The 23,553-nt window shown below is 35.7% G+C and overlaps 1 protein-coding gene across 6 annotated transcripts in view; it reads right to left on the minus strand.

The window, feature by feature from the left end:
* Positions 1 to 23,553, minus strand: part of GRIA2 (glutamate ionotropic receptor AMPA type subunit 2) — a 74,794-nt gene that overhangs the window by 5,729 nt on the left and 45,512 nt on the right. For all 6 annotated transcript variants that reach the window (XM_087936677.1, XM_087936676.1, XM_087936672.1 and 3 more), the window contains exons 6-12: positions 21,150 to 21,311; positions 12,561 to 12,728; positions 12,221 to 12,325; positions 10,575 to 10,685; positions 9,464 to 9,670; positions 8,483 to 8,853; positions 1,393 to 1,591 (exon numbers count right to left, since the gene is read on the minus strand). In XM_087936677.1, coding sequence (XP_087792803.1) covers positions 1,393 to 1,591; positions 8,483 to 8,853; positions 9,464 to 9,670; positions 10,575 to 10,685; positions 12,221 to 12,325; positions 12,561 to 12,728; positions 21,150 to 21,311 — 1,323 coding nt within the window. The remainder of the gene's footprint in view (positions 1 to 1,392; positions 1,592 to 8,482; positions 8,854 to 9,463; positions 9,671 to 10,574; positions 10,686 to 12,220; positions 12,326 to 12,560; positions 12,729 to 21,149; positions 21,312 to 23,553) is intronic.

The raw sequence follows: 23,553 nt of genomic DNA on the forward strand, positions 1-23,553 counted from the left end.
TTAAAATATTTCACAATGATTAATTGTGATATAGATAACAGTCTATTATTGCCTTTTAAAACCATTAAATAGCTTTTGCTAAATGGGTAACATTTAACTATATGGGTATATAAATAAATACATGGTGCATAATAAACAGTAATAACTGAAACAAGCTAAATTAGCCACAAAATTTGTTTTAGTTTGAATTTCATTTCAAGTGGAATTGTGTTTACAATTCTACAAATGGACTTGCTTCATTACACAGATCAAAAAGTTACTTCCAACCTTTTCATCAACATATATTGACAAACCCATTGTCTCCTCTTTCTCTCACCTCTTCCAAAAATTCCTTCAAACCCATATTAAATTCTAATTTTTCTCAATCATTAAATCTATAATCTTTTCATTTTTTCTTCTTTTAGCAAAAAGTCCCTAAGAGGTTTCCAGCTTTATAATAAAGAAATGGTTTTTTCCCTGAGCAACCAGTCAATTATCCCATTCTGCAACATGTGAATAAGCAACTATATTTAAATTTAATACTGGAGAGTGTTGGCTCATATGAGAATCCTCTTTTTTGAGGACTAATTAACATGTGGTTGCTTTCCTGGTACATTAAGACAAAGCAAGGAAATTTGATTCCTGGTCAATTCAGACAATAGAAAGTTAGTTCTTCTGGTTTCATTTCATGACCTCTTCATAGATTTCTGCAAAGAAAGAATATTGCAGAATGCCACTTAAAAGGTAGTTTGAAGCTGCCAATGTTAATTTCAAGGAAATTCTATCTTCTTAAACAATATGAAGTTATTTAAATAGAAAAATCTTATCTGGCAGCCGAGCAAATAATAAACAATAAGAAAAGTTGTGTAATTTGTAAGGTTAAAAAATCAGGAGTGAAAAAATATGGAGGAGCACTCTCAATCAATAATTATTAGATTTTTGCAATTCATCTGGACTTTGATTAGTTTGTAGAGCAGAACATGGAATAAACTTCAAATTATGATGTAACAACTTTAGAAAATGTGCTATAATTGCAGGACAAATTGATGAGTGGTTATTTCAGTGGCCTATTCTCTGGATTTAGGATGTCATAAAGAACATGAGAAATGTAAATAGTTCATTAGCAAAATTATTACCGGTAGTTGCAGAAATACATAATGCACAATCCATTTCTTTAGTATGGAAGTTATGACAGTTGGATGTAAAAATTTAATTGGAAATCTCGAAGAGGGATATTTGAAGTTGTAGTAAAAATTTGAAACTAGTAACTGATTGCTATGTTGTATAAAAAAAATAACCTATATTAAAACTCTGGTTTCTGCTCCTATTTCTACTTATTGTGGCTATATTAAGAGAGTGCAAGTGTAGCTTAATATTTCAGAACTTTAGAGTTAGGTTAGCAGATACTCTTACCCTAAAAAATTCTTTTGTTGAGCCAGAATCTAAAGTCCCATAAGCAATTTCTGTTTGTTTAGATAAATCTTCGGCACTTTCAATGGGAGACACCATTCTTTCCACCGTCAGGAAGGCAGCTAAGTTAGCCGTGTAGGATGATATTATAATCAGTGTAAAGAACCACCACACACCTCCAACAATGCGCCCAGACAGGGATCTAATAATGTATGAAATAGATTTGTAAAGTGAAATGAATATCCTGAAAGGAATACAAGTTATCAGATTGATATATATGCTGCACTGGATAACTCGGAGAACATTTTATTCATGCTATTTGGGAAAGGAGAAGTATATGTTGCTATGCATGCTAACAACATAGGAAAGTAATGATATTTTACTTAGATAAGGTGTCTCACTAAATTCAGGACTTCTGTATTGAATTAATGTACTATTGGATCTTCATAGGTCCAAGAATCCTGCAAAAGAAAGCTGCTTAGATCATGTTATTGCAATATTTTTTCTTTAAAATATTTTCATAGCACAAATGAATATATTTACAGAAAAATCAGACAAGATCAATGAAATACATTGAAATCAAAACAGAATATTTTAATAGGTTAAAACCACTATGTACAGTGCAGGAATTTCTCTTGCAATGGATGCAATGGATATTGGTTATCCATTGCAAATATTTCAGCATTTAACATAGTGGAGGTAATATATTATGCAATAATATGAATCATTCTAATGATTTTTTTTAGGGATTTAGAGGTTTAATGTCACCGCATATGACTTTTGCCCAATCACTGCATGGTATTACATATTTGTATGAAAAACTCAGAATCAGAATCTGACAATAAGATTTTAAAAATATTTGAATGTAGCTACCTATTATGGATCTTTATTGTCAATGTATTCTATATAAGGAGACAACCCAAAAATGAAAAATAAAATAAAATAAACCCGAAGAGCAATAGCTTATCTAATCTCTCTCTTTTTCCCCCCTTCTTTTTAATTCTGTCTGATTCTTTGAGACTGCCTGGACAAGCCCAGTTTTCTTGGTACATCGGAAGTAGTTTGCCATTACTTCCTTCCTAGGACAGACAGTCACTCAGCTGGTTTTGTGCCTGAGGCAGAACTAGAACTCACAGCTTCCCCTTTTTAGCCTGATGCCTTATTCCCTACACCAAACTTCCTCTCAATATCTATATGGGCTATCCAATTTCAGTTTCAATCTTTGCAAAACTTTCTTATGCATAATGGCAAAAAGTGAAGCAATACGATCTTGCTAACTTGAAAAAAAACTTCTATCCAGTGATTAGCTGCACTTTCTATACTTCCTATAGTCTTATACAGGTGATATTAATGACAGACACCTTAATATCATTTATTCTGAATGTGCTAAAGCATTATCAATATGAACACACTTTAAATGAAATTCATCATAGTCATTGATTATTTCAAGGTGACATGTAAAAAAATCCAAAAAAATCTGCAATAATAACAGATGCAGAAGTGTATATGCATATACATACTGTATCATAGAAACTATTTCCAAAGTTATTTATAGTATAAATTATAATTTTATATAAATTATAACTTTGTATAAATTAGGAGGTCATTATAACTGTCTTCCTAAGAATTTTCCCATACTTTATGGAGGAAAAACGATTGTGCATAGCAAGGGATATTACTGTAATATGATACAGAAATGGCTGAGAAGTATTGGAACTATAGCAAATCTAAATGCTAGATTCTGGTCAGTGACTGAAATAAAAAAAATATTCATTTGTTCATTCAGATTGCTAAAGTTGTTCTTAGGATTTATGAAAGAAGACTCATTCATTTCATATTACCATTGTCAGGTGCTGGCATAGAGCTTCATAAAAATATATGGAAGTAATTACTGTAGGCTGAATATTTAGATGACAATTGCTTACCCTCCACAAAGGGTCAAAGGAGACTACAGATTTGCATATCATATTTCCATTAAATAACATAATTGATATAAACTGTTTTGAGTTCAAATCATCCCATTTCTTGTGCAAAACAAACATGTGTTCAGTACAAAATATGCTGATTTGAAAATTTTTGGGAGTGGTCTTGAATTCAAAAGCTATATTGTGAGTACATTTTTGTATGTTTGTTCGAAACAACTAATTTGGAATTTAATATAGCTGTTTTCTCCAAAACCAAGCCGATTTTGATGTTTCAAAGTGAGAAAAACTTGAATTCAAATTATTTCAATGGAAAAGATTGTTAATATGTATTTTTCAGTTGCTGTTTAGGGTGCATTGCTTTTCTTTTTCCTTTGGTTTAATCTATTTAGATTAGACATAGGACAGGTCAGCTCTTTAACAAAGAACGTATTCAACTGCCTTCTGATGGCTCTTTAAGGTCACTGATCTAACTGACCAAGACTTTACAGAATTTCTACAGAATGCAATTATATTTGCAAGGGCAATAAAAACAGTTTTACAACTTTTCATTCCTACATGTATTTTATCAAACTTCCATTTTCCCTTACTCTCAGATCATAAAATATAAATTGAATAGAGAATATTCACTGTATCCACTGTAAAAAAAACAATCCACAATACTTCAAAAAGCCGATTCATGGATAGATCTTATATAGTGGAAAGGAACGTTATGCATTAAAATGATACTATCAGCTATAAGGAGTACATATTCCCAGAAATGTAACCCAATCAAATTAAATACACTCTACTGGAGAAAAAAATCACTCAAACCACATCAGAATTATGCCAAAAAGTGGTGTGTGTGTGTGTGTGTGTGTGTGTGTGTGTGTGTGTATTTCAAGATAATGTTAACATGATCTTGGAGGAAATTCTCTCCAAGCCAAAAAGATAATGAGCTTCCAGGTAGAAGAGAGAGAGTACATATGAGTAGTAAGTCTTGATTAAAGCCAAAAAAGACGTGTAAATACTAACTAGAAGCAAAAGAAGAAAAATGCTGCAAAAATATGGAATGTCAAAACAATACAGTCCTTGAGAGTCAAAAGGTTTAAAAACAAACAAATATATGAAATGAAGCAAAATTGATGTTATTAGAGCCAGAATTCAACACTTAACGTTAACATTCTCAGAATTTTCTAAGTGAAATAGATCCAGGTGGATCATTTTCTACCAAAAGCATAGGTATTAAAACCAAGGATTATGAGCAACTACAGGCAGCCAGTCGCACAACCCCAAATCAGACCAGAACTCAGAAAGTTATTTAAAGGCCAGTCTACTCCCAGACAAGCAGAATCTATAGTGCACTGAAGATGTCATTTGCAACCAATTTGCTCGGAGCTCAAACCAACAACATAGATATTCTACTGTAAACAAGAAATGGAATAGTTGTCATTATGAACAAATGGTTATCAATGTCAGTGCTGAGATATAATTCTAAAACATGAGACAAGTCACCGTATTATAGAATTTCAAGTCTATACTCAAAGCACAGAGGCAACCTACAACACCTTGCTGACAAAACATGTATACAGCCTCCCCACACACACATATAAAAACTCCTCCCTACTGGAATGTATTGGGAATGATTGGAATATTTTACTTCAGTGTATGAAATGAAACAAGAGACAGACAACCAGAGTTCTGTCAACTTTTGCCAAGTAAATCTTTCCAATAGTCTAAAAGACAAGTCCATATGTGTACTTCATGTATTGTATAATACCAAACTCCAGTTGTCTATCTATATACTCTGCAAACAAAGACCAAGAAGAATATTCAGTCTACAAAAGCAATACCAGATTCAGTTAGCTGTTAAATTATGAATTTCTTACAAAATTTCAGTTTAAATTAAATATAATAAGAGATATGGACAATGTAGTATTCCATATATCTAAGTGATAGGGGCTTATATTTAATGTATTATATTTGATAAACACAGTAGCTGAACAACTCTGAATGAAAATTGTGACATAATTAAAGGTGAAGCAAACAAAAATATCCCAAAATGTAAAAATAAAAGAATAAGAGAAAATAACTGCTGTTAATATTGAAAAATAGATGAAGATTGCCAAAAGCAAAGGGAAACAGACAAAATTTGCCCAGGTAAATACTGAATACTAGTGTCTGCAGAAAAATGTAAGAATCACCAATACTGAAACATGTTTGAGAAATCACAATGCAAAGCCTTTTTTTACTTGCCACATAACACTATAAGGACCCCCAAATCACACACATAAGGACCAGAACTTGCACTGTAACATGACAACATATTTTTTCATGTTTTTGATGAAATTTTGCTGGTTGGATATCCCTGCGACACATCTTTCCAAAAAGAGCAAAGAAATACAAGACGTTGCATCTAAATATGCAATGCAAAGAAACTGAAGATAATCTTCAGATAAGATAAAGAAATAGGAGCCTTACTTAATGCAAAAATGGTATGATAAAAGATAGGCAAAGATCTGTTGGAAAAAGAAAACATCAATAAAACGTGGATATAGGAAAGAACTGTACAAAATGGATTCCTAGATGATTGGAGAATAAAAATTTGATAGTGAACTAGAGATAGATATTCTGAAAAGTGAAGTCAAATGGGAGTCTGCAAAATATTGCCAGCAAATGCAGGAATCGATTAAATATCAGCAAACAGTTCAACATTTTACAAGATGCAGTTAAAGTGCTACTTGCCATTTTTAATCAGGTAAGAGTAACATAGCAGTGGCCAAGGGATTGGAAAAGATTAAGTTATATTCCAGTACAAAAAAAAAGACTTCTCACACAGTGGAAAAATAAAACTCAAGATCCCACAATTCAGTGTTCAACAATGATGGACAGAGAAGTGCCAGATATACAAATTGTATTCATAATAGGCAAGGATGTCCCAGATCATGTTGCTTAACACCTGATGATTGATGGAAAAGGCAAAAATACATCTACTTTTGCTTTATTGATTATATAAAGGTTTTAATTATGTAAATCATGAATGATTTGTTATAAGATTTGGAATGGAATCTGGGGTAACTGGATGGTATTACATTAGAAAAGTACACAATGGCTATATACTGTACAGTCACTTTTTTATTTAACTTTCATACAGAATACAGTATATTGTGCAAAATGCTGAACTAGAACACAACAAAATTGGTATTAAAATTGCTGGAAGAAACATCAGCAACCTATTTGATGCCTGGAAGTGAAGAAGGCATAAGAAATATCTTGGTAAAGATGAAAACACACACGCGCACACACATTATGTATTAGAGATTTCAATAATATTTGCCTGGTCAATCTGACCTAACAGGTTTAGCATGCTCCAGGTGCCTTTAATTAAAAGTGAAGGGCACTTTCTCTTAAACAACAGCCCTCTGGAATAAAGTTGCCCAAGAGATTTAAACAGCGCCTTTCCTACCGGTGTTCCAAAGGGTCCTGAAGAACCGATTCCTTGCCCAGGCATTTTGCAACTGAATCCATTTTTTCTTTTCCCCCATCTAGTTATCTTTCACATCGTTGCTCTTTTTTTTGCTTTATGTTGCTTTTAATTTTGTTTTACATTTTATAAGCTGCCCGCTGTTACTGGAAATCAGGCTGCATAATATGTATGTGTATATTCCACCCCCTCAAGAATATACCAACCACATATAAATGGCTAGACTTAAGAAGCGAAATCAGTTGTAAGATATATCTGTGAAAACAGGTTCATCAGAATGGTTGAATGTTTAGAAAAAAAAAAAACCCTGGTGACTCTGAACTGCAGTTCTGAAGATACTGTTTAAAGAATTTGAATATTTGGCATAGGCAGTGTCTAATACATGGGTAACAGTCAGTGGAGAAGATCCTAAGGGTTGGAAAAATTGAAAGCAATCAATAAAAAATCCAGTAGAAAACAAGATGGCTAGATACTTTGTGATATCACAAAGATAACCTTTAAAAGAACTCGAAGAAGAATTTTCTGAGAATCCAGAGGAAGTAATGTCTAGTAGATATTATAAGCAGCAACTAAATAACTAAACAACACATTGGAAGTACTTTCTAGTTAGCAGTATAGTGGTTGGACACCGTTAAAGCTGACATCAGCCAGAGCATAGAAAAACTCAAAAAAGTAGCACAAGATCAGAAGAACTGAGAGACCTGGCCCGACTAAATGGATAACATTATTATCATCATCATCCATATTATTTCCCCCCAATTTTATTTAGATTATTTTGTGTTTTATTTTCCTTGATAGAACTAAGTGCTAAGGTAGCAGATCCTGTAACCTGAAATAAGTAGAATATGTAAAAACAAAATTCTCTTCATTGTATTTGATATTTTTTTCTGAAAGGTAAAAATAATAGGTCAGTTATAATAGTGAAATCCGACAAAAACCCAGCCTAGCAATTCTTAGGGACAGACTTAATTTCAGTTCTGAAATAACGCCCGTACTCAATATGATGCAGCAATGTGTGCCCCATCAGATTTGTTGAGTTTCAGCCAAAACATGAAGGAAATGGAAAAGTTGGTAATACTGTGGAAAGAAATAAAACAAACATGAGCATAGTATGGTTCATAAAATAAATATCTATCTGAATTCATGTTTGGAAATCAATAGGAAACTTCCCGCAAAAAACTACATGTGTCATGTGTGCTGTAATTGGTTCCAGGGACCATTAAGTTATTTAAAAAAAGGTTTTTCTTGTTTAAAGCCTAGTGGTTTTGCTGAAAGTAGAGAAGGGAGTCATGTGCAAGATGGCACAAGAAGTATCTTTGCGATGCAACCATTTCGTTTATCATTAACTACATGCTACCCTTTTTCCCATTACAGCATCTGTGAAACCAGTGCACTTTGTACTGTACTGGGAATATGCAGCAAAAACACGGTACCCCTCCAAGAAGGCAGCAAATGATAGAAACCTTATGCATTTTGAAGCCTCTGCATGGTGCGTATAAGTCCACCAGATGAAGAACAACGGATGTTAAGAACAAACCAATTGAATTGTCTTCCATCTGCATCACAAACTGATTGTTTTAGGAAAGGATTGCAGATGATTTTGGAAAGCTTGTCAGGAGCCGGTATTTATTTAGAGTGAATCTATAGGCACCATAAATATCCTTCATGAGACCAAAATGCACAAAGCTGAGACAGGCATGTAACCAACCTTGGCGAAATATCGCATCCTTGCTGCATAAAGGCACCCAAGGAAAACCAGAGACTATTAAATATCCCAAATTCATTAGTTGATTCGTTACTTTGCGTTTCTCTTCCATCTTCAAACTCCTCAGTGTGCCACTCGTAAGGGCTAAATCTGCTGACCAGGAATAAAACAACACTGACCCCAATGTAGGCAAAAACAATGCACATCCAGATCTCATATGCTAAGGGATCAAGAAAGGAAAACACCCCTGGTTTGGACTTCTGTGGCTTCTTGATCATTATCGATATCCCGAGGCTCATAAAAGGCTTTGAGAAGTCAATCACTTCTTCTCTCACCAGTGTTATAGTTAATGGAGCAATAGCGATATCAGCTTTCTGTAATGGAAGCAGAAGAAACAATGAGTTATTTAACAAGGGAACGGCTTCATTGTTTTTGTGCATTGCCAATGAATAATATAATGTCAAGGGGAAAGACCATAATTACTTCAGCGCTAGCATCTACTAAGCCAGCCTGCCTCAATATTCTTACATATTCAAGTTTGATCATATAAGAAGATAATATTTTATAATCATATTATGAACATTGGTGGAACACCCTTACATTTAGGGCTGAATATTTGTAGGGGGAAAAAAATGGATGAAATGCATTTATATTACCTGTTTTCTAAAATATAATCATATTATGAACATTGGTGGAACACCCTTACATTTAGGGCCGAATATTTGTAGGGGGAAAAAATGGATGAAAAGCAGTTATATTACCTGTTTTCTAAAATATAATCATATTATGAACATTGATGGAACACCCTTACATTTAGGGCCGAATATTTGTAGGGGGAAAAAATGGATGAACTGCATTTATATTACCTGTTTTCTAAAATATGTGACCTTGCTTTGATCCAAGTGAATTTCAGTTGTCATACTAACAGGTATTGAGCTTATCTTCGTTAATCAAATACTTGCAATGGTTAAAATTGGCTCTTACCCCATAAACAAGTTCTCCAACCATTCCATTCCAGATTTTTGTTTCTGCATCCCTGGCCCCATACTTGCCATCCCCAACAATTGTGAGTTTGTACTTGAACCCACAGTGTTTGGCAATTTCTGCAGCTAAGTCCACACAGTAGCCCTCATAGCGTTCATTTCCTTCAAGCAATTCAAAATTTTTCTTCATCATGACATATGGGGATTCCTGTACAGAGAAACTTGGCTTTAGCTGGTTAATAAAGCTATGAAGTAAATTGCCTATTTGTTATAAACCTTTTGAAGCACAATAAGTAAATAAGGAAAAAACTTGTTTCACAAATGTTCAGGATTATTTATTTATCAATAACACCTTTTACAGTTGTATAAAGCCTTACAGATAGAGGCATTTATTTAAAAAAAAAACAAATTAATGATTTTTATTTGCATTAGTGGAATCACTATTATAACAAGAACATTTTAACATATTTTATTTTTAAGCTTTCAAAATAATATATCAGAAAATTCATGAATATTTCATAATATTTTATATTTCTCAATTCCAACCAACCAAAATTGATTATATAGATTTATAATAAACATAGAACTGTCAAAAAAAATCTTACCACCACCAAAACAGTTGATAAAATGTTGATGCCTTTAGTATATAATCCAGAACAGTTATGCCTTGAACAAACAACTTCATACGATTGTTAGCTTACTGGGAAAACAATATGGCATTCCTAAATTTCTATAATGTTGTAACTGTATATTCATGTCTCAGTTTAGTGGGAAATTGTAAATGGCTGTGGTTAAAAAAATGAAAAATCCCTTCCTTGAAACTGGTTCCATTCTCATTTTCTGTCATCAATTTAAATATTTAAAAGGTATAACTACCACAGTAATTGTCATTTGTAGAAAATAAAAAAATAGTGATACATTTCAAAATTTCTGATATATCTGAAAAAAACACATGAAGAGATTTTGTAATTATTCCATAAACAGTATTTCTTAATTTTTACACATTCGTGGAAAAAAAACCAGACAGTGATTATCTATACCAACATAGATCGAGAATGAATAATAAGATTACAATTTAGAGAATCCATGTCACAAAAAATATGCTTAATTACCAAAATAGTGGTGACAATAATAGTCTTATTTTCTAATCCTGAGGTATCATTGCCAGAGAGACCATCCAAGGGATTCACCACCATTCTGTCCACCTCACTCCAATATCCAATCTGAAAATAGTGGTAAATTGTATTCAAATGAATAAATATTTTCTGTATTTTTTTGACAAATGACAATCCCATATCATATTCAAGTCTATTGGGTATATTCAAAAAGTGATTATTTCTATATATTCGCTGCAAAAAAATATTTTGTGTGGTTTTGAAATAGCAATATAGAGATCATCAAACAATTATGAGAACAATGGTATTTTTTTCTAGTATTCAATCATGTTTACAGCTGAAGGGAGGAAATTAGGCATTTTACTATATCCAAATTAAAATTTCCATGGCTCTTGAATTTCAGTTAAAGTGTTAATTTATACACAAAAGTTCATGGATCTTTAATCATGCATTGTATTATTTAACAGATCAACAGAATTGGTAGGGACCTTGTAGTAGTTCATCTAGTCCAGGAGTGTCAAACTCAAGGCCTGCAGGGTGCTTAGATCTGGCCCATGGGGCTGCCCTGGAAAAAGTGAAGCACTGGGCTGCTGTGCCTTTGCCAGTGAAAACGGAGCTTGGGAGGGCCATGGGCAGCTGTCCTGTGCTCTGTTTTAACAGGCAGAGGGTGGCAGGAGGCCATTGCAGGCAAAAACTGAGACTGTTTTCGCTGGCAGAGCACTCAAGCTCCAAAGGCGCCCCCAACATGAGTGATGTCAAGCTGGCCACGCCCACCCGGCCCCCGAGGTCAAACAAAATCCTGATGCAGCCCTCAATAAAATCGAGTTTGACACCCCTAATCTAGTCCATCCCTCTGCCCAAGCAGGAGCTCCTACACCATTTCTGACAGTCTGTTCTTGAAAGTATCCAGTCATGAAGCTCCCACAATTTCTGAAGGCAATTGTTCCATTGCTGATTGCTCTCACTGTCAGAACATTTCTCTTTATTTCCAAGTTGAAACTCTCCTTGTTCAGTTTCCATCCATTATTCCTTGTCTGGCCTTCAGATGCTTTGGAAAATAGCTTGACCCCTTCCTCCCTGTGGCAGCCCCTCAAATATTGTAAGACTGCTATCATGTCTCCCCTGGTCCTTCTCATCACTAGACTAGCCAGGCCCAGTTCCTGCAACTGTTCATTGTATGTTTTAGCCTCCAGTCCCCTAATTGTCTTGGTTGCTCTTCTTGCACTCTTTCTACAGTTTCAACATCTTTTTTATAGTGTGGTGACCAAAACTGGATGCAGTATTCTAGATGTAGAATACTGCAGAAGAAGGCTTTATAGAGTGGTATTAGTACCTCACTTAGTCTTGATTATATCCCTCTGCTAATGCAACTTAGGAATGCATTGGCTTTTTTAGCTGCTGCTGCACACTGTTGGCTCATATTTAGCTGGTTGTCCACTAAGACTCCAAGATCCCTCTCACAGTTACTGCTTTTAAGCCTGGTTTCACCAGTCTATATGTGTACTTCTTTTGTTGCCTAAGCATAAGGCTTTACTTTTCTCTACACTGTATTTCATTTTAATACATATTGTTTTAATATATTTACTTTTTCTATACTATTTAGAAGGAATGTAAAAGTAACTTTCTATTTATCATAAATTTACCTTCCGAGGACCACTACTTTTCAGCTCCATGACATTTATCGTAAAATTAATTCTCTTTCCATTCTGATCAAACTTTATATTTCCAGTTAAGCCTTCCACCTGAACCTATATGAAGTAAAAAAATGGAAGGCATTGTAAAGTTCAACAAATAAACATATGAAATTTATTTATTTACTATGCTTATAGATAAAAAATGTTATTTTATTTTATGTATTGCTAAGAAGTTCTTCCAGAAATAATAGATATAATAATCCAAGATTTTCATACGTAAAATGAAGTGCAACTCTATGACTTCTGCAGATAATTTGAAAATATGCAATATTAGTTCTAGAAAGTCTACCTGTTTCAATGCCCTTTCTATTTCTACACCATGAGACCAAGGTACTGCTGGGTTCGCAAGGCAATCACCCGCATTTCCTCTTCTAGAAATTTCAATCCGCTGTTTACGCAAGTTACGGAATGCCTCCGTCATTACTTTAACAGCATCATAAGTAAGAGCTGATGTATACTGAAAAGAAGCAGATGTATTTGAAGCATATTTAGTGAAACTGAATCAATAGTATTACATTTATTAAGTAAATAAAGCAAAAATAAATAAAAAACATACTGTCGATTAAGGAATGCTGATTTGAAATGCTGATTGGTAATGCAGAAAAATGAATAATATCCATGTCAGTTGTATTTTTGCACAATACAAACTAATTTATTTGCAAATAAGAATGAGTTGCATTAAAGTGCCTGGGTGGCTTCCAACAACTTTCAATTAAAATATGCCTCTCACTACATAGACTAGTCATATTGCAATGTTCTAATAAACTTTTATATACTCCACCTGAAAAAACCTGAAAAAATAAAATTTTCTGTTGAAAAAGCTGTTGTCTTTGTAGGAAAAAGCAGAACTCTGCTTAAAATAAAGTGTTACATTTTTTTCATTGAAAAAGACTTTCTACAACTGTTTATACTGTATAACAGAGACCTGATTTAATTATTTAACACCTTTTCACAAAATCGTACATTTATTGAATGCATTCAAATTGACTGAATTGAAAGACACCAATAAATTAAAGCTTATTGTAATAAATTATCCCATTGAAATTTAAGTATGCTTTAATCAAAGAATGAAGAATCCACATACATAATACCACATGAAAAAACGTATGTTTTATTGCTTGAATATATTAAATCAAAAATATTGTAAGAGTCCTTGTATCAAATTAACCAGTTAAGCAATCAGGATATATGAAACTCTGTCCTTTTAAAACCAACAGTTGCAATTTCTCTGAAAAACAATTGTAAGGAGTGAATGGTCAAAATCAATTGTTCCTCAGGGCAAACCTTTAAAAAGTCTCCCCAGATAATAAAACTGTCAAAAATGAACAATTCAAAACAGTCTCTGTATAGCAGTTATCACATCAACCTTATTTATGTTCTTGTAGAAAAATGAGGGTTGTGTTTTCATCAAACTAAAATTGTTAGTTATTGCATTCATTTAAAATTTCTTGCATCATCATCATCTTCAATATTGAAAACCTTTTCTTTACTGGTATAGTTCAGTTTATCCAGCCTCCATTCTCTTTATATACAGAGACATCAACAGAATTATTTTCCTTACCTGAGTCCATTTCAAACCCTTCTATTTTCAGGTACAATCCTCAACACCTCCATTTAGGACTGGGAACCACTGTATATCTTTGGAGAGTTCCTGTCAGGGGATCAGTCTGAGGGTTTCCATGTTCTGCATTACTAACAATGATCTGATTTCTAAATTGCTGTTTAGAAAAATCTGCAAAAATCTAGCTATTTCAAAGAAGCAGTCATTATCTACCATCGGAAATATGAGTACACTCTAAGTTACAGAAAACCAAAGGCTAACAGCAGGACTGTATTGTTGGTTTATAGCAGGCATATTTACCCAGTGACCTATGGGACACATGCAGTCTGAAGTCCCTGAACCCGGCTCTTCTTCACTGTCCAAGCTAATTCTGGGCCATCCATAATATAATCAGTGGAACAACCTACTTCCAAAAGATATGGGTGCTCCAACACTGGAGGTTTTTTTAAACTTACACAAACAAAACACAGAACATGGAGGGTTTTTTAAAGAAGAGATTAGACAATCGTTTGTGTGAAATGGTATAGGATTTCCAGGTACAGGAGGGTGTTGGGCTAGAAGGCTTCCAAGCTCCATCCCAACTCTTATTCTGTTAACTATACCGTACTACCTACACTATTGACTAGTTTGTAGGTTATGATGAATTCTACGGGATACACAATAATTTTCTATAATATGAGCTGAGTGATTATCAGTTTTTCTTTACTGTTATTATTAAGTTTTGATATTTTATGGACATTGTTGTTAGTTTGAAGCTCATCACCATGAAACCTTCATTTTTTCCACTAAAATAAAATCACAATTACCTATCCCAGACTCCAAAACACCAATTAAATAAGTCTTGAAGGAATAGGAAACATGTACTTCAGCCAACAATACGAGGCAAAGACTGGTGTCCCAGTGATCTTTCCTATGCTACTCTTCTTATGCCAAAAATGCAGAATATACCCAAACTACTCTTCAAAATCCAATAAGATAGGTAGGGTAACAAAATTGCATTGGTATGTGGGAATGATCTTGGGATACATGGGGAAAGATGCAACCAGGGAACAAGCAGATAAAAGGCAACTTAGCCCACAGCAGGAAAGACAAAGAATAGAATAGAGTAGAATAGAATAGAATAGAACAGAACAGAATACTTTATTGGCCAAGTGTGATTGGACACACAATTTGTCTTGGTGTAAATACCCTCAGTATACATAAAGAAAAGGTACATTCATTAAGAATCAAGAATCATAACGTACAACGGTTAATGATAGTCATAGGGTACAATCAACAATGAAATCATACTAGGAAACAGTCAATATAAATTGTAAGGATACAAGAGACAAAGTTACAGTCCTACAATCACAAGTGGGAGGGGATGGGTGACAAGGAGTGATGAGAAGATTAACAGTAATAGTAGTGTACACTTTGTAAATAGTTGAACAGTGTTGAGGGAATTATTTGTTTAGCAGAGTGATGGCTTTCGGGAAAAAACCGTTCTTGTGTTTAGTTGTTCTGGTGTGCAGTGCTCTATAGCGTCGTTTTGAGGGAAGGAGTTGAAACAGTTTATGTCCAGAATGTGAGGGGTCTGTAAATATTTTCACAGCCCTCTTTTTGACTCATGCAGTATACAGGTCCTCAATTGAAGGCAGATGGGTAGTAATTGTTTTTTCTGCAGTCCTAACAGTGGTTGGTCTCATTCGAGACAATAATGAATCTGTATACAGACAGGAAGTTATACAACTTGCCACGTGGTGTAACCAGATCTGTAGTCATTCAGTTCCTTGATGGAGGGCTTCCTTGGCACTGGGATGATGGTAGAATGTGTGAAGCAGGAAGGAACATAGCACAGCTCTAGTGATCTATTGAAGATTCGGGTGAAGATGGGGGCCAATTGGTCAGCACAGACTTTTAAGCAAGAAGGAGTTATCTTGTCTGGCTCTGGTGCTTTTCCTGGCTTTCGTCTGTGCAATAGATCTTGCACTGCTTTTTCTGTGATCACCAGAGGTTGTGAGCCCAATGGATTGGGGTCAGCTGTAGGAGGCTTGGCTGTTGTTGGTGTGTTTGAGATGGGGGTTGTGGAGATAGGTGGCTGTAGTTTCTTTTCAAACCTGCAGTAAAACACATTCAGATCATCTGCTAGTTGTTGATTTTCTTCTGCCTGGGAAGGAGGTTTGCTGAAGCCAGTGATGATTTTAAGTTTTCCACATGTTTGCTGGTTCATTTGTTGAGAATTGATTTTTTAACTTTTCAGAGTAGCTTCTTTTTGCTGCTCTGATCTCTCTTGTTAATATGTTTCTGGCCTGATTGTATAGCATTCTGTCACCTTTTCTGTAGGCTTCCTCTTTGGAACCATGTAGCTGCTTAAGTTTAGCCTTGAACCAAAGTTTATTGTTATATATATTCGCAGGTTCCTTGTTGGTACACATAAGTCTTCTCATAAGCTGACATATGATGTTACAGTATATGAGCTCATCCAGGTCTGGAGAGGCATCTTCAAAAACATTCCAATCAGTGCAATCAAGGCAGGCCTGGATTTTCAGCTTTGCCTCATCCAGCCAAGTCTTCACTGATTTAATTGTTGATTTTGTGGTTTTAAGTCTTTGTCTGTAGGCAGGTACAAGGTGAATCATGCAGTGGTCAGCGTGTCCCACAGCTGCTCGTGGTAAAGTCCTATAAGCATCTTTTACTGTTGTGTAGCAGTAGTCTAAAGTATTTTTGTCTCTGGTGAGACAATTGACATGCTGGAAATATTTTGGGAGCTCTTTCCTTAAATTTGCTTGAAATTTTTTGCCCTGAGCTTCGGGCTCCTTTCTTTACCTCCATGGTTGCAATTTCCGGTTAGGCTCCAAGAGTTCTCTCTCACTTGGGTGATCCCGCCAGGATCTGACCCCACCTCGAACGGTCTCCCATGAACAAAAATCCCTATGGAAGAGAGCAGCGTGGAGTTCTCCTACGTCGCCATGCCGCAACATCACCGGAAGTCCCGCTTCCAGTTACTCTTCAAGGGTAGCCCCATATAGACCATATTGCAGTAGTCCAAGCAAGAGATGACGAGGGCTTCAGTGACTGAGTGAAGGAATTCCTGATCCAGGAAAGGGCACAACTGGCAAACAACACAAAGGTTTTGCAAAGGCTCTCCCAGCCACGAATACTATCTTCTATCAAGCACCAATCACAAGTCCAAAAGAATCTCCAGACTGGGCACAAGGTAGTGTAACCCCATCCCAAACTGAAGAAGTCCCAGAGCCAGAAACTCCATCCACCCAAAGCCTTACCAGTCTTACCAGAATTCAGCCAAAGTCTCTTGTCCCTCACTCAGACCCTCCACAGCCTCCAGGCATACAAAGTACAGTGAATTAGTTCATTTGTTGTGATTCTTGCATGGTTTGCCTCACAACATTGACACAAAGCCAACAGGTGGAAAGAGCAAGGGAAGACTTTCAAAAGTACTGGGAAAAAATGTAAAACTGGGTCAATCTTTAGTTTTGAGCTGCAAATTAACTATCACTAGTCTGGCATGGGTCACCATACAAAATGGTTCAATAAATTTTAGGTCTATTTCCTTACATAGTCACAGAAAGGGATAGTAGGTAGAAACCAGATGAGATTTCCAACAATGATTCAGAGGCCTTCCTAGACATGGAAGGTAATAGTAGTATTACTAGAATAGTAGAAGGCTGGAGCCTAATCTTAATGGTTCTGAAGAAGTTATTGGCTTGCTTGAAGCTCCTATAGATATCAGGACGTTTGTTGGATTTAGAGGACCAAGATATCCTAAGAAAAATTAGAATGTTTACTTTGTGAGAGAACGACTATACATATGTTGGAATTCTGCCATATATAACTGGAAGTAAGGCCTCATCACCAAACTGCTACTACTAGTAGTACTAGCACTACTACTACTACTTCCAGTTATATATATGGAATTCTGCCATATATAACTGCAAAGGAAGTAAGGCCTCATCACCAAACTGCTACTACTAGTAGTACCAGCACTACTACTACTACTTCCAGTTATATATATGGAATTCTGCCATATATAACTGCAATGGAAGTAAGGCCGCATCACCAAACTGCTACTACTAGTAGTACCAGCACTACTAATACTACTTCCAGTTATATATATGGAATTCTGCCATATATAACTGCAAAGGAAGTAAGGCCTCATCACCAAACTGCTACTACTACTCTTGTGGTATGGACAACTGAGGCATCGTTGAAAAAAGCCCTATCGGACAGTGGTGGCAGGTCTTGTCCCACCTGCTGAACTATCTGTTTTATAATTTGGGTTAGCTGACCATCTGGATATTTATATGTAGAAACTAGAGCACTATTTTGGTTAAATGGTCTGACGCAGGAATAAAAAAACACTTTTTCTGCTTTTATAGAATAGGAGGGGAAAAAAAACAGCTGTCAAATTCCCTGCCTGAAAATTGTCAGAAATTATCCAGGCACTCAGCACAGCAATATAAGAGACTTTATTACATGCTATAATGAAGTCACTTTAAAGCAGTCAATATGAGTCAATCTGGCAATATGAGGATGGATAGTTGGGAAGGGGACAATTCCATTTTTTACCCACTGAAAATTAAATCTGACATTTCCCTCATTTTTTTTTTTATTAATGGACACATTGCCTTGCAATTTTCTGGTATGGTACCAATTCGTTTTTTAAATAATTTTTCCCTTGAGAAGATCTAATTTGTAATATAGTTGCCCCAAAAGCAATACATAACAGAGTCAGACCTGGGAATTCAGAGATTTAAGGTTATTTTCTTGCAAGAAGGGATGCACGTAACGGAAGTGTATAAAGAGAACTCTTGGTCACTAGCTTTATGAGACAAAAATTTCGATTCAGAAATACCTTCAAATTGTATATTAGTTATTTCTGGAGATTTGGAAGTCACTTCTCCAAATCATGCAGTTTGGAAAGGGAGCCTTCCAGTGATCACAGGAATGGGCCCACTTGCAGGATGGTTCAAGGTAGCCTTGGTAGGAAGAACATGCCTCTTAACAGCATCTGCAACTGCAGAAAAAGGCAAAGATACTGGCCATAGTGGGATAGGGAAAGGGCAGAAACCCACTGGGGGCATAGTAGAGTAGGGAAAGGGCTGGTCTTTTTGTTCAACGACTGAGATGCCAGTCCTAATTTTGCTCATCTGTTGAGGACTATATGCCATAGCCTTGCAATTTAAAATTGTGATACCTTTCTCCCACCTCTAAGAATTAATATAGACTTGGCAGAGCATTTGATAGCAATCAAGTCAAGTAAATAAGTTTATTGTTGCAGCCATAACCCATGACAGATACCATACCATAAAATAATAAAATAAAATAAAAACGATATAACATTAAAATGATAAAGCAATAAAATATTAGGTATACAAAAGTTAAAACAAGAACAAAACAAAGACCAGAAAATTTTTCTGCCTGTCCAGAAAAAGGTGCAAACCAATCTTCATAAGTTTTCTTCTAACAGAGCAGCAATTTGCAAATCCATTTTCATTAATATTGTAAAACAGATGGCAGCCTTTTTTTTTTCTGCGTTATCTCTCATTTTCCAAAATGCTTATGGGTGGAATATCAGGATACCATAGCCCATAAGAAAGTCACAGTCTATATTTCATGTCTTCAAGTCTGTAACAGTTGGTACAACTATTTGAAACAGTCACAAAATGTATGTTTAGTCCATATTTTACAAGATACATAACTTCAGACTTCTGAAGCTTTATAGTATTTATTATATTACCAGTCTGTTTAATAAGCTCTGTACAATAACTTCTATAAGTAAGGGAGTCTCTCATTGATGCCAAAATAAAAATTAAGAGATTTCTATTCAGGCTGTAGTTTAATGATTTCTTGCAGCCATATGTTTTTTTTAAAATGTCCATATGGTAAAGTACCACCACCTGTTTTTAAACTACTAACCAAGTGACATAGCAAATTGCCAGTGGTATGAATTATACTAGTTTTATCATGAAAATATAAATATTACACACACACACAGAGAGAGAGAGTTCAGAACAACATCTGGGTAAAACTGATTAACCATTTTATCATTGTGATACCACAAATTAACACTTTTTGTTTTGCATTCTATTTATTCGGACCTTTGTACCACATTTTGCCATCCATTAATTATATATCTATCTATTTATATCTATCTATATCTATCTATATCTATCTATATCTATATATCTCTATCTCTATCTCTATATCTACCTACCTACCTACCTACCTACCTACCTATCTATCTATATACATCACAGCCAGGCCCCCAACCAATGAGAACACACCCCCACCCAATCAGAACACAGCCAAGCCCCCACCCAGTCAAGCCGCACTCCCACTGGCAGTTAAAAGAAAAAACAGCTGCAAGCTCACATTACTCCAAGAAGCACAAAGCCGAAGACACAAGACTGAAGATGACGAATGAGATTTCGTCGAAACGTCGCCAAAATACTTCCAATTTTACGCGGGAGAAAACCCGAATAACCAGAGATCCACATACAAATACCCGCAAAAACCTCAGAAAACAAATATATATATATACCCTGTTTCTCCAACAATACGGCCTCCCCCAATAGGAAGTCCCAGCATGTTTTATAGGCATGAAATGAAATTAAGCCCCTCCCCCAAAATTAAGGCCTATATTAAAACATGTGAAATGGGGGGGAAATGGTGGTGGGGGGGCTCGCTGTTAGGAAGTACTTTTGTTGCACACCCGGATATGGTGCTGCCTGTGTTGACCCTGATACAAAGTGCCCCACCAACGCCGAGGTCAGCATCCAAGCCATCGCTGTCTGCCTGCCCGAAGATTCAAGTGGGGGAAATTAAGTCACCCCCGAAAAGATGGCCTAGCCATTTTTGGGGGGCTAAAAAAAAAATAAGACTCGGCCTTATTATATGAGAAACACGGTATATATATATATATGGCATGTGCGTGAAGTTTCATTCACATGCAAAGGACTGGAACTCACACACGAAGCTCCGCTTGGGCAAGCAGAAAATGCTTATGTTTGTGCACCAAGCTCCACTCTCATAAGGGGAGGACGTGAGCGTTTAAACTTGCACATGAAGCTCCAGTCTCACGAATGGAGCTTTGTGTGCTAGCACCCTTCCGCACACAAATTGAGCTATGCATGTGTGCATATTTGCCTGCCATTCACATGCACCCTTCCCTGGGCCGGTCGGGCTGCCAAGCTAGAAAGATTGGGGACTGATGTTCTAAGAGCAATATGATTTTGTTCAACAGTTCTTTAGAATTCATTTCTAAGTAAACACCCATCAGTAAACATCTGTGCCAGATATAAAAGGAAAATCATCTACCTTAATTGTGCTTGTGTGAGCTCCAGGATATTCTTTTTCTTCCAGGGTTGACCAGCGCTGTATAAATTTTGACACCAAAGGATCATCATAGTCCACTATTTGAAATCCTGACACATTAGCTCCTCCAAATTGTATTTTTGATAAATCGCCATCAGTAAATCCCTGGGTATGGAAAATATACATTTCAGTTGCGCCATGGTTTAATATTTTATCTGTTTTATCTGCTGCAGCCAGCTGCCTGCAATTTGGCAGACTGAATCTCATCAGGCTCAGGGTTGACTCAGCCTTCCATCCTTTCGAGGTGGGTAAAATGAGGATATGGTGACTGTGTAAACCGCTTAGAGAGGGCTGTAAAGCACTATAAAGCAGTATATAAGTCTGAATGCTATTGCTATTAGAAAATAATACAGAATACAATAAGAATCTTTTTGTCACATTTGAAGATTGAGAGAAATCATTTGATAGAGTTGATAGGAAATTGTTATAGCAAACATTAATGGATTACGTGGACATCTTATTGGGGTATGCAAAAGCTTATATAGTCACTGCACAAGTGTATTTAGTATTTATTTGATTTGTCAATCGCTTACAAGATCCAGGTATAAGAATAAATATAGTTTTGAATACATGAGATAGATACTTATAAGAAAAATAAAAAAAACCAATAGGACAGGGATGGTAGGCACGATTGGTGCGCTTATGCACGCCCCCTACAGGCCTCTTATGAAGACGGTGAGGTCAATAGTAGACAGTCTAAGGTTAAAGTTTTTGGGGAAGAAACCACAGAGTCAGGTAGAATATTCCAAACATTGACCACTCTGTTGCTGAAGTCGTATTTTCTGCAGTCAAGCTTGGTGCTGTTAACCTTGAGTTTGTATCTCTTGTATTGTTATGATTAAAGCTGAAGTATTCATTTGCAGGTAAGACATTGCAATGTATGATTTTATATACTATATTTAGATCGGACCGGAGGCGGCATAGTTCTAGATTTTCTAGGTCTAGAGTTTCAAGTCTGGTGGCATAAGGTATTCTGCAATGAGTAGAGGAGCAGAGAACTCTTCTTGTGAAATATTTCTGGACTTTTTCAATTGTGTTAATATCAGATACATGATATGGGCTCCAGACTGATGAGCTGTATTCAAGTATAGGTCTAGCAAATGTTTTGTATGCTCTAGTTAGTAGTGTGATATTACCAGAGAAGAAGCTACGTAGGATTAGATTAACAACTCTTAATGCCTTTTTGGCTATGTAGTGTAGTCAGAACAACCCAAGGAACATCGGAACACTTCACAGTAACATCTGGAGTAAAACACGGATGTGTACTATCAGCACTATTATTTATCACTTACATTACAGCATAAGCAAACAAGCCAAACTCAAGAATGAAAATAATACCAACTACTCTTTGCAGATAATCAGGTAAGTAACAGCTAACAAACTGCAATAGCATATTATGGTCATGAACCAAAGAATGCCAGACAAATAATATGAAAATCAGAAAAGAAAAAACAGAAGTAATGGCAACTGGAAGAAAAAAAAGCATACCTTAAACAGAGCAATAGAAGAAACAAGCATAAAACAAGTATCAAAGTTCAAACATCTAGGAATATTCACTCAAGATAGTAAAAGGGATGAAGATATTAACATATGACGCAGTAAGCAGCTTTCTCCACTCCTACAACATAACAGCACAAAGAAGCATCGCATAGAAAGTAAACTCATCCCCATCCTATGTTACCTCTGCCAAACATGGATACTTACAATAAAACATAAATGAAAGTTAGTCACCATGGAAATGAGATGTTTGAGGAAAGTGGATGGAGCGACCAAAGGAAATAAAATCAGTCATGAGACCGTAAGAGAAAAACCTGGTATAGAACCAATATTAAATGACATACAAACAGCAAATAAAGTGGTTTGCCTGTATCTGCAGAGGATGTTCTGAGATTTCATACCATGCAAGCACATACGAAAAGAAGGGAAAGTCAAAGAGCGCAATCCAAACACAGGGGAAGATGGAGAGACAACATCAATGACAGCAACCACAGCAACAGTTAACAGTGGTTGAGGCCGCCAGAAAAGCCACTCGACATTTAAAGCAATAAAAGAAGAAGTCGAGAAAAAGACATTCCTAAGAGGTCTGTAAGAGACGTACATAAGCGCACCAACATGCCTACCGTCCCTGTCTTAATGTTCCCTTTTATTTCATGTATTTCATCTATTTCATGTATTAATAATTATGTTCATACTTATATGTATTATCAAATGCATGCTTGACAAAATAAATAAATAAATTACAATGTACGTGCTGTAATTTTGACAGTCACGGTGGTTAGGGATGGACTTCTTAACGTCTGTTAAAAGAGATTTGGATGTTTGGAGACCACTGTACATTTATGACAGT

The sequence above is a fragment of the Pseudonaja textilis genome, chromosome 6, assembly GCF_049901715.1.
Source record: "Pseudonaja textilis isolate UNSWEBS1 chromosome 6, rPseTex1.2, whole genome shotgun sequence".
Taxonomy (NCBI): domain Eukaryota; kingdom Metazoa; phylum Chordata; class Lepidosauria; order Squamata; family Elapidae; genus Pseudonaja; species Pseudonaja textilis.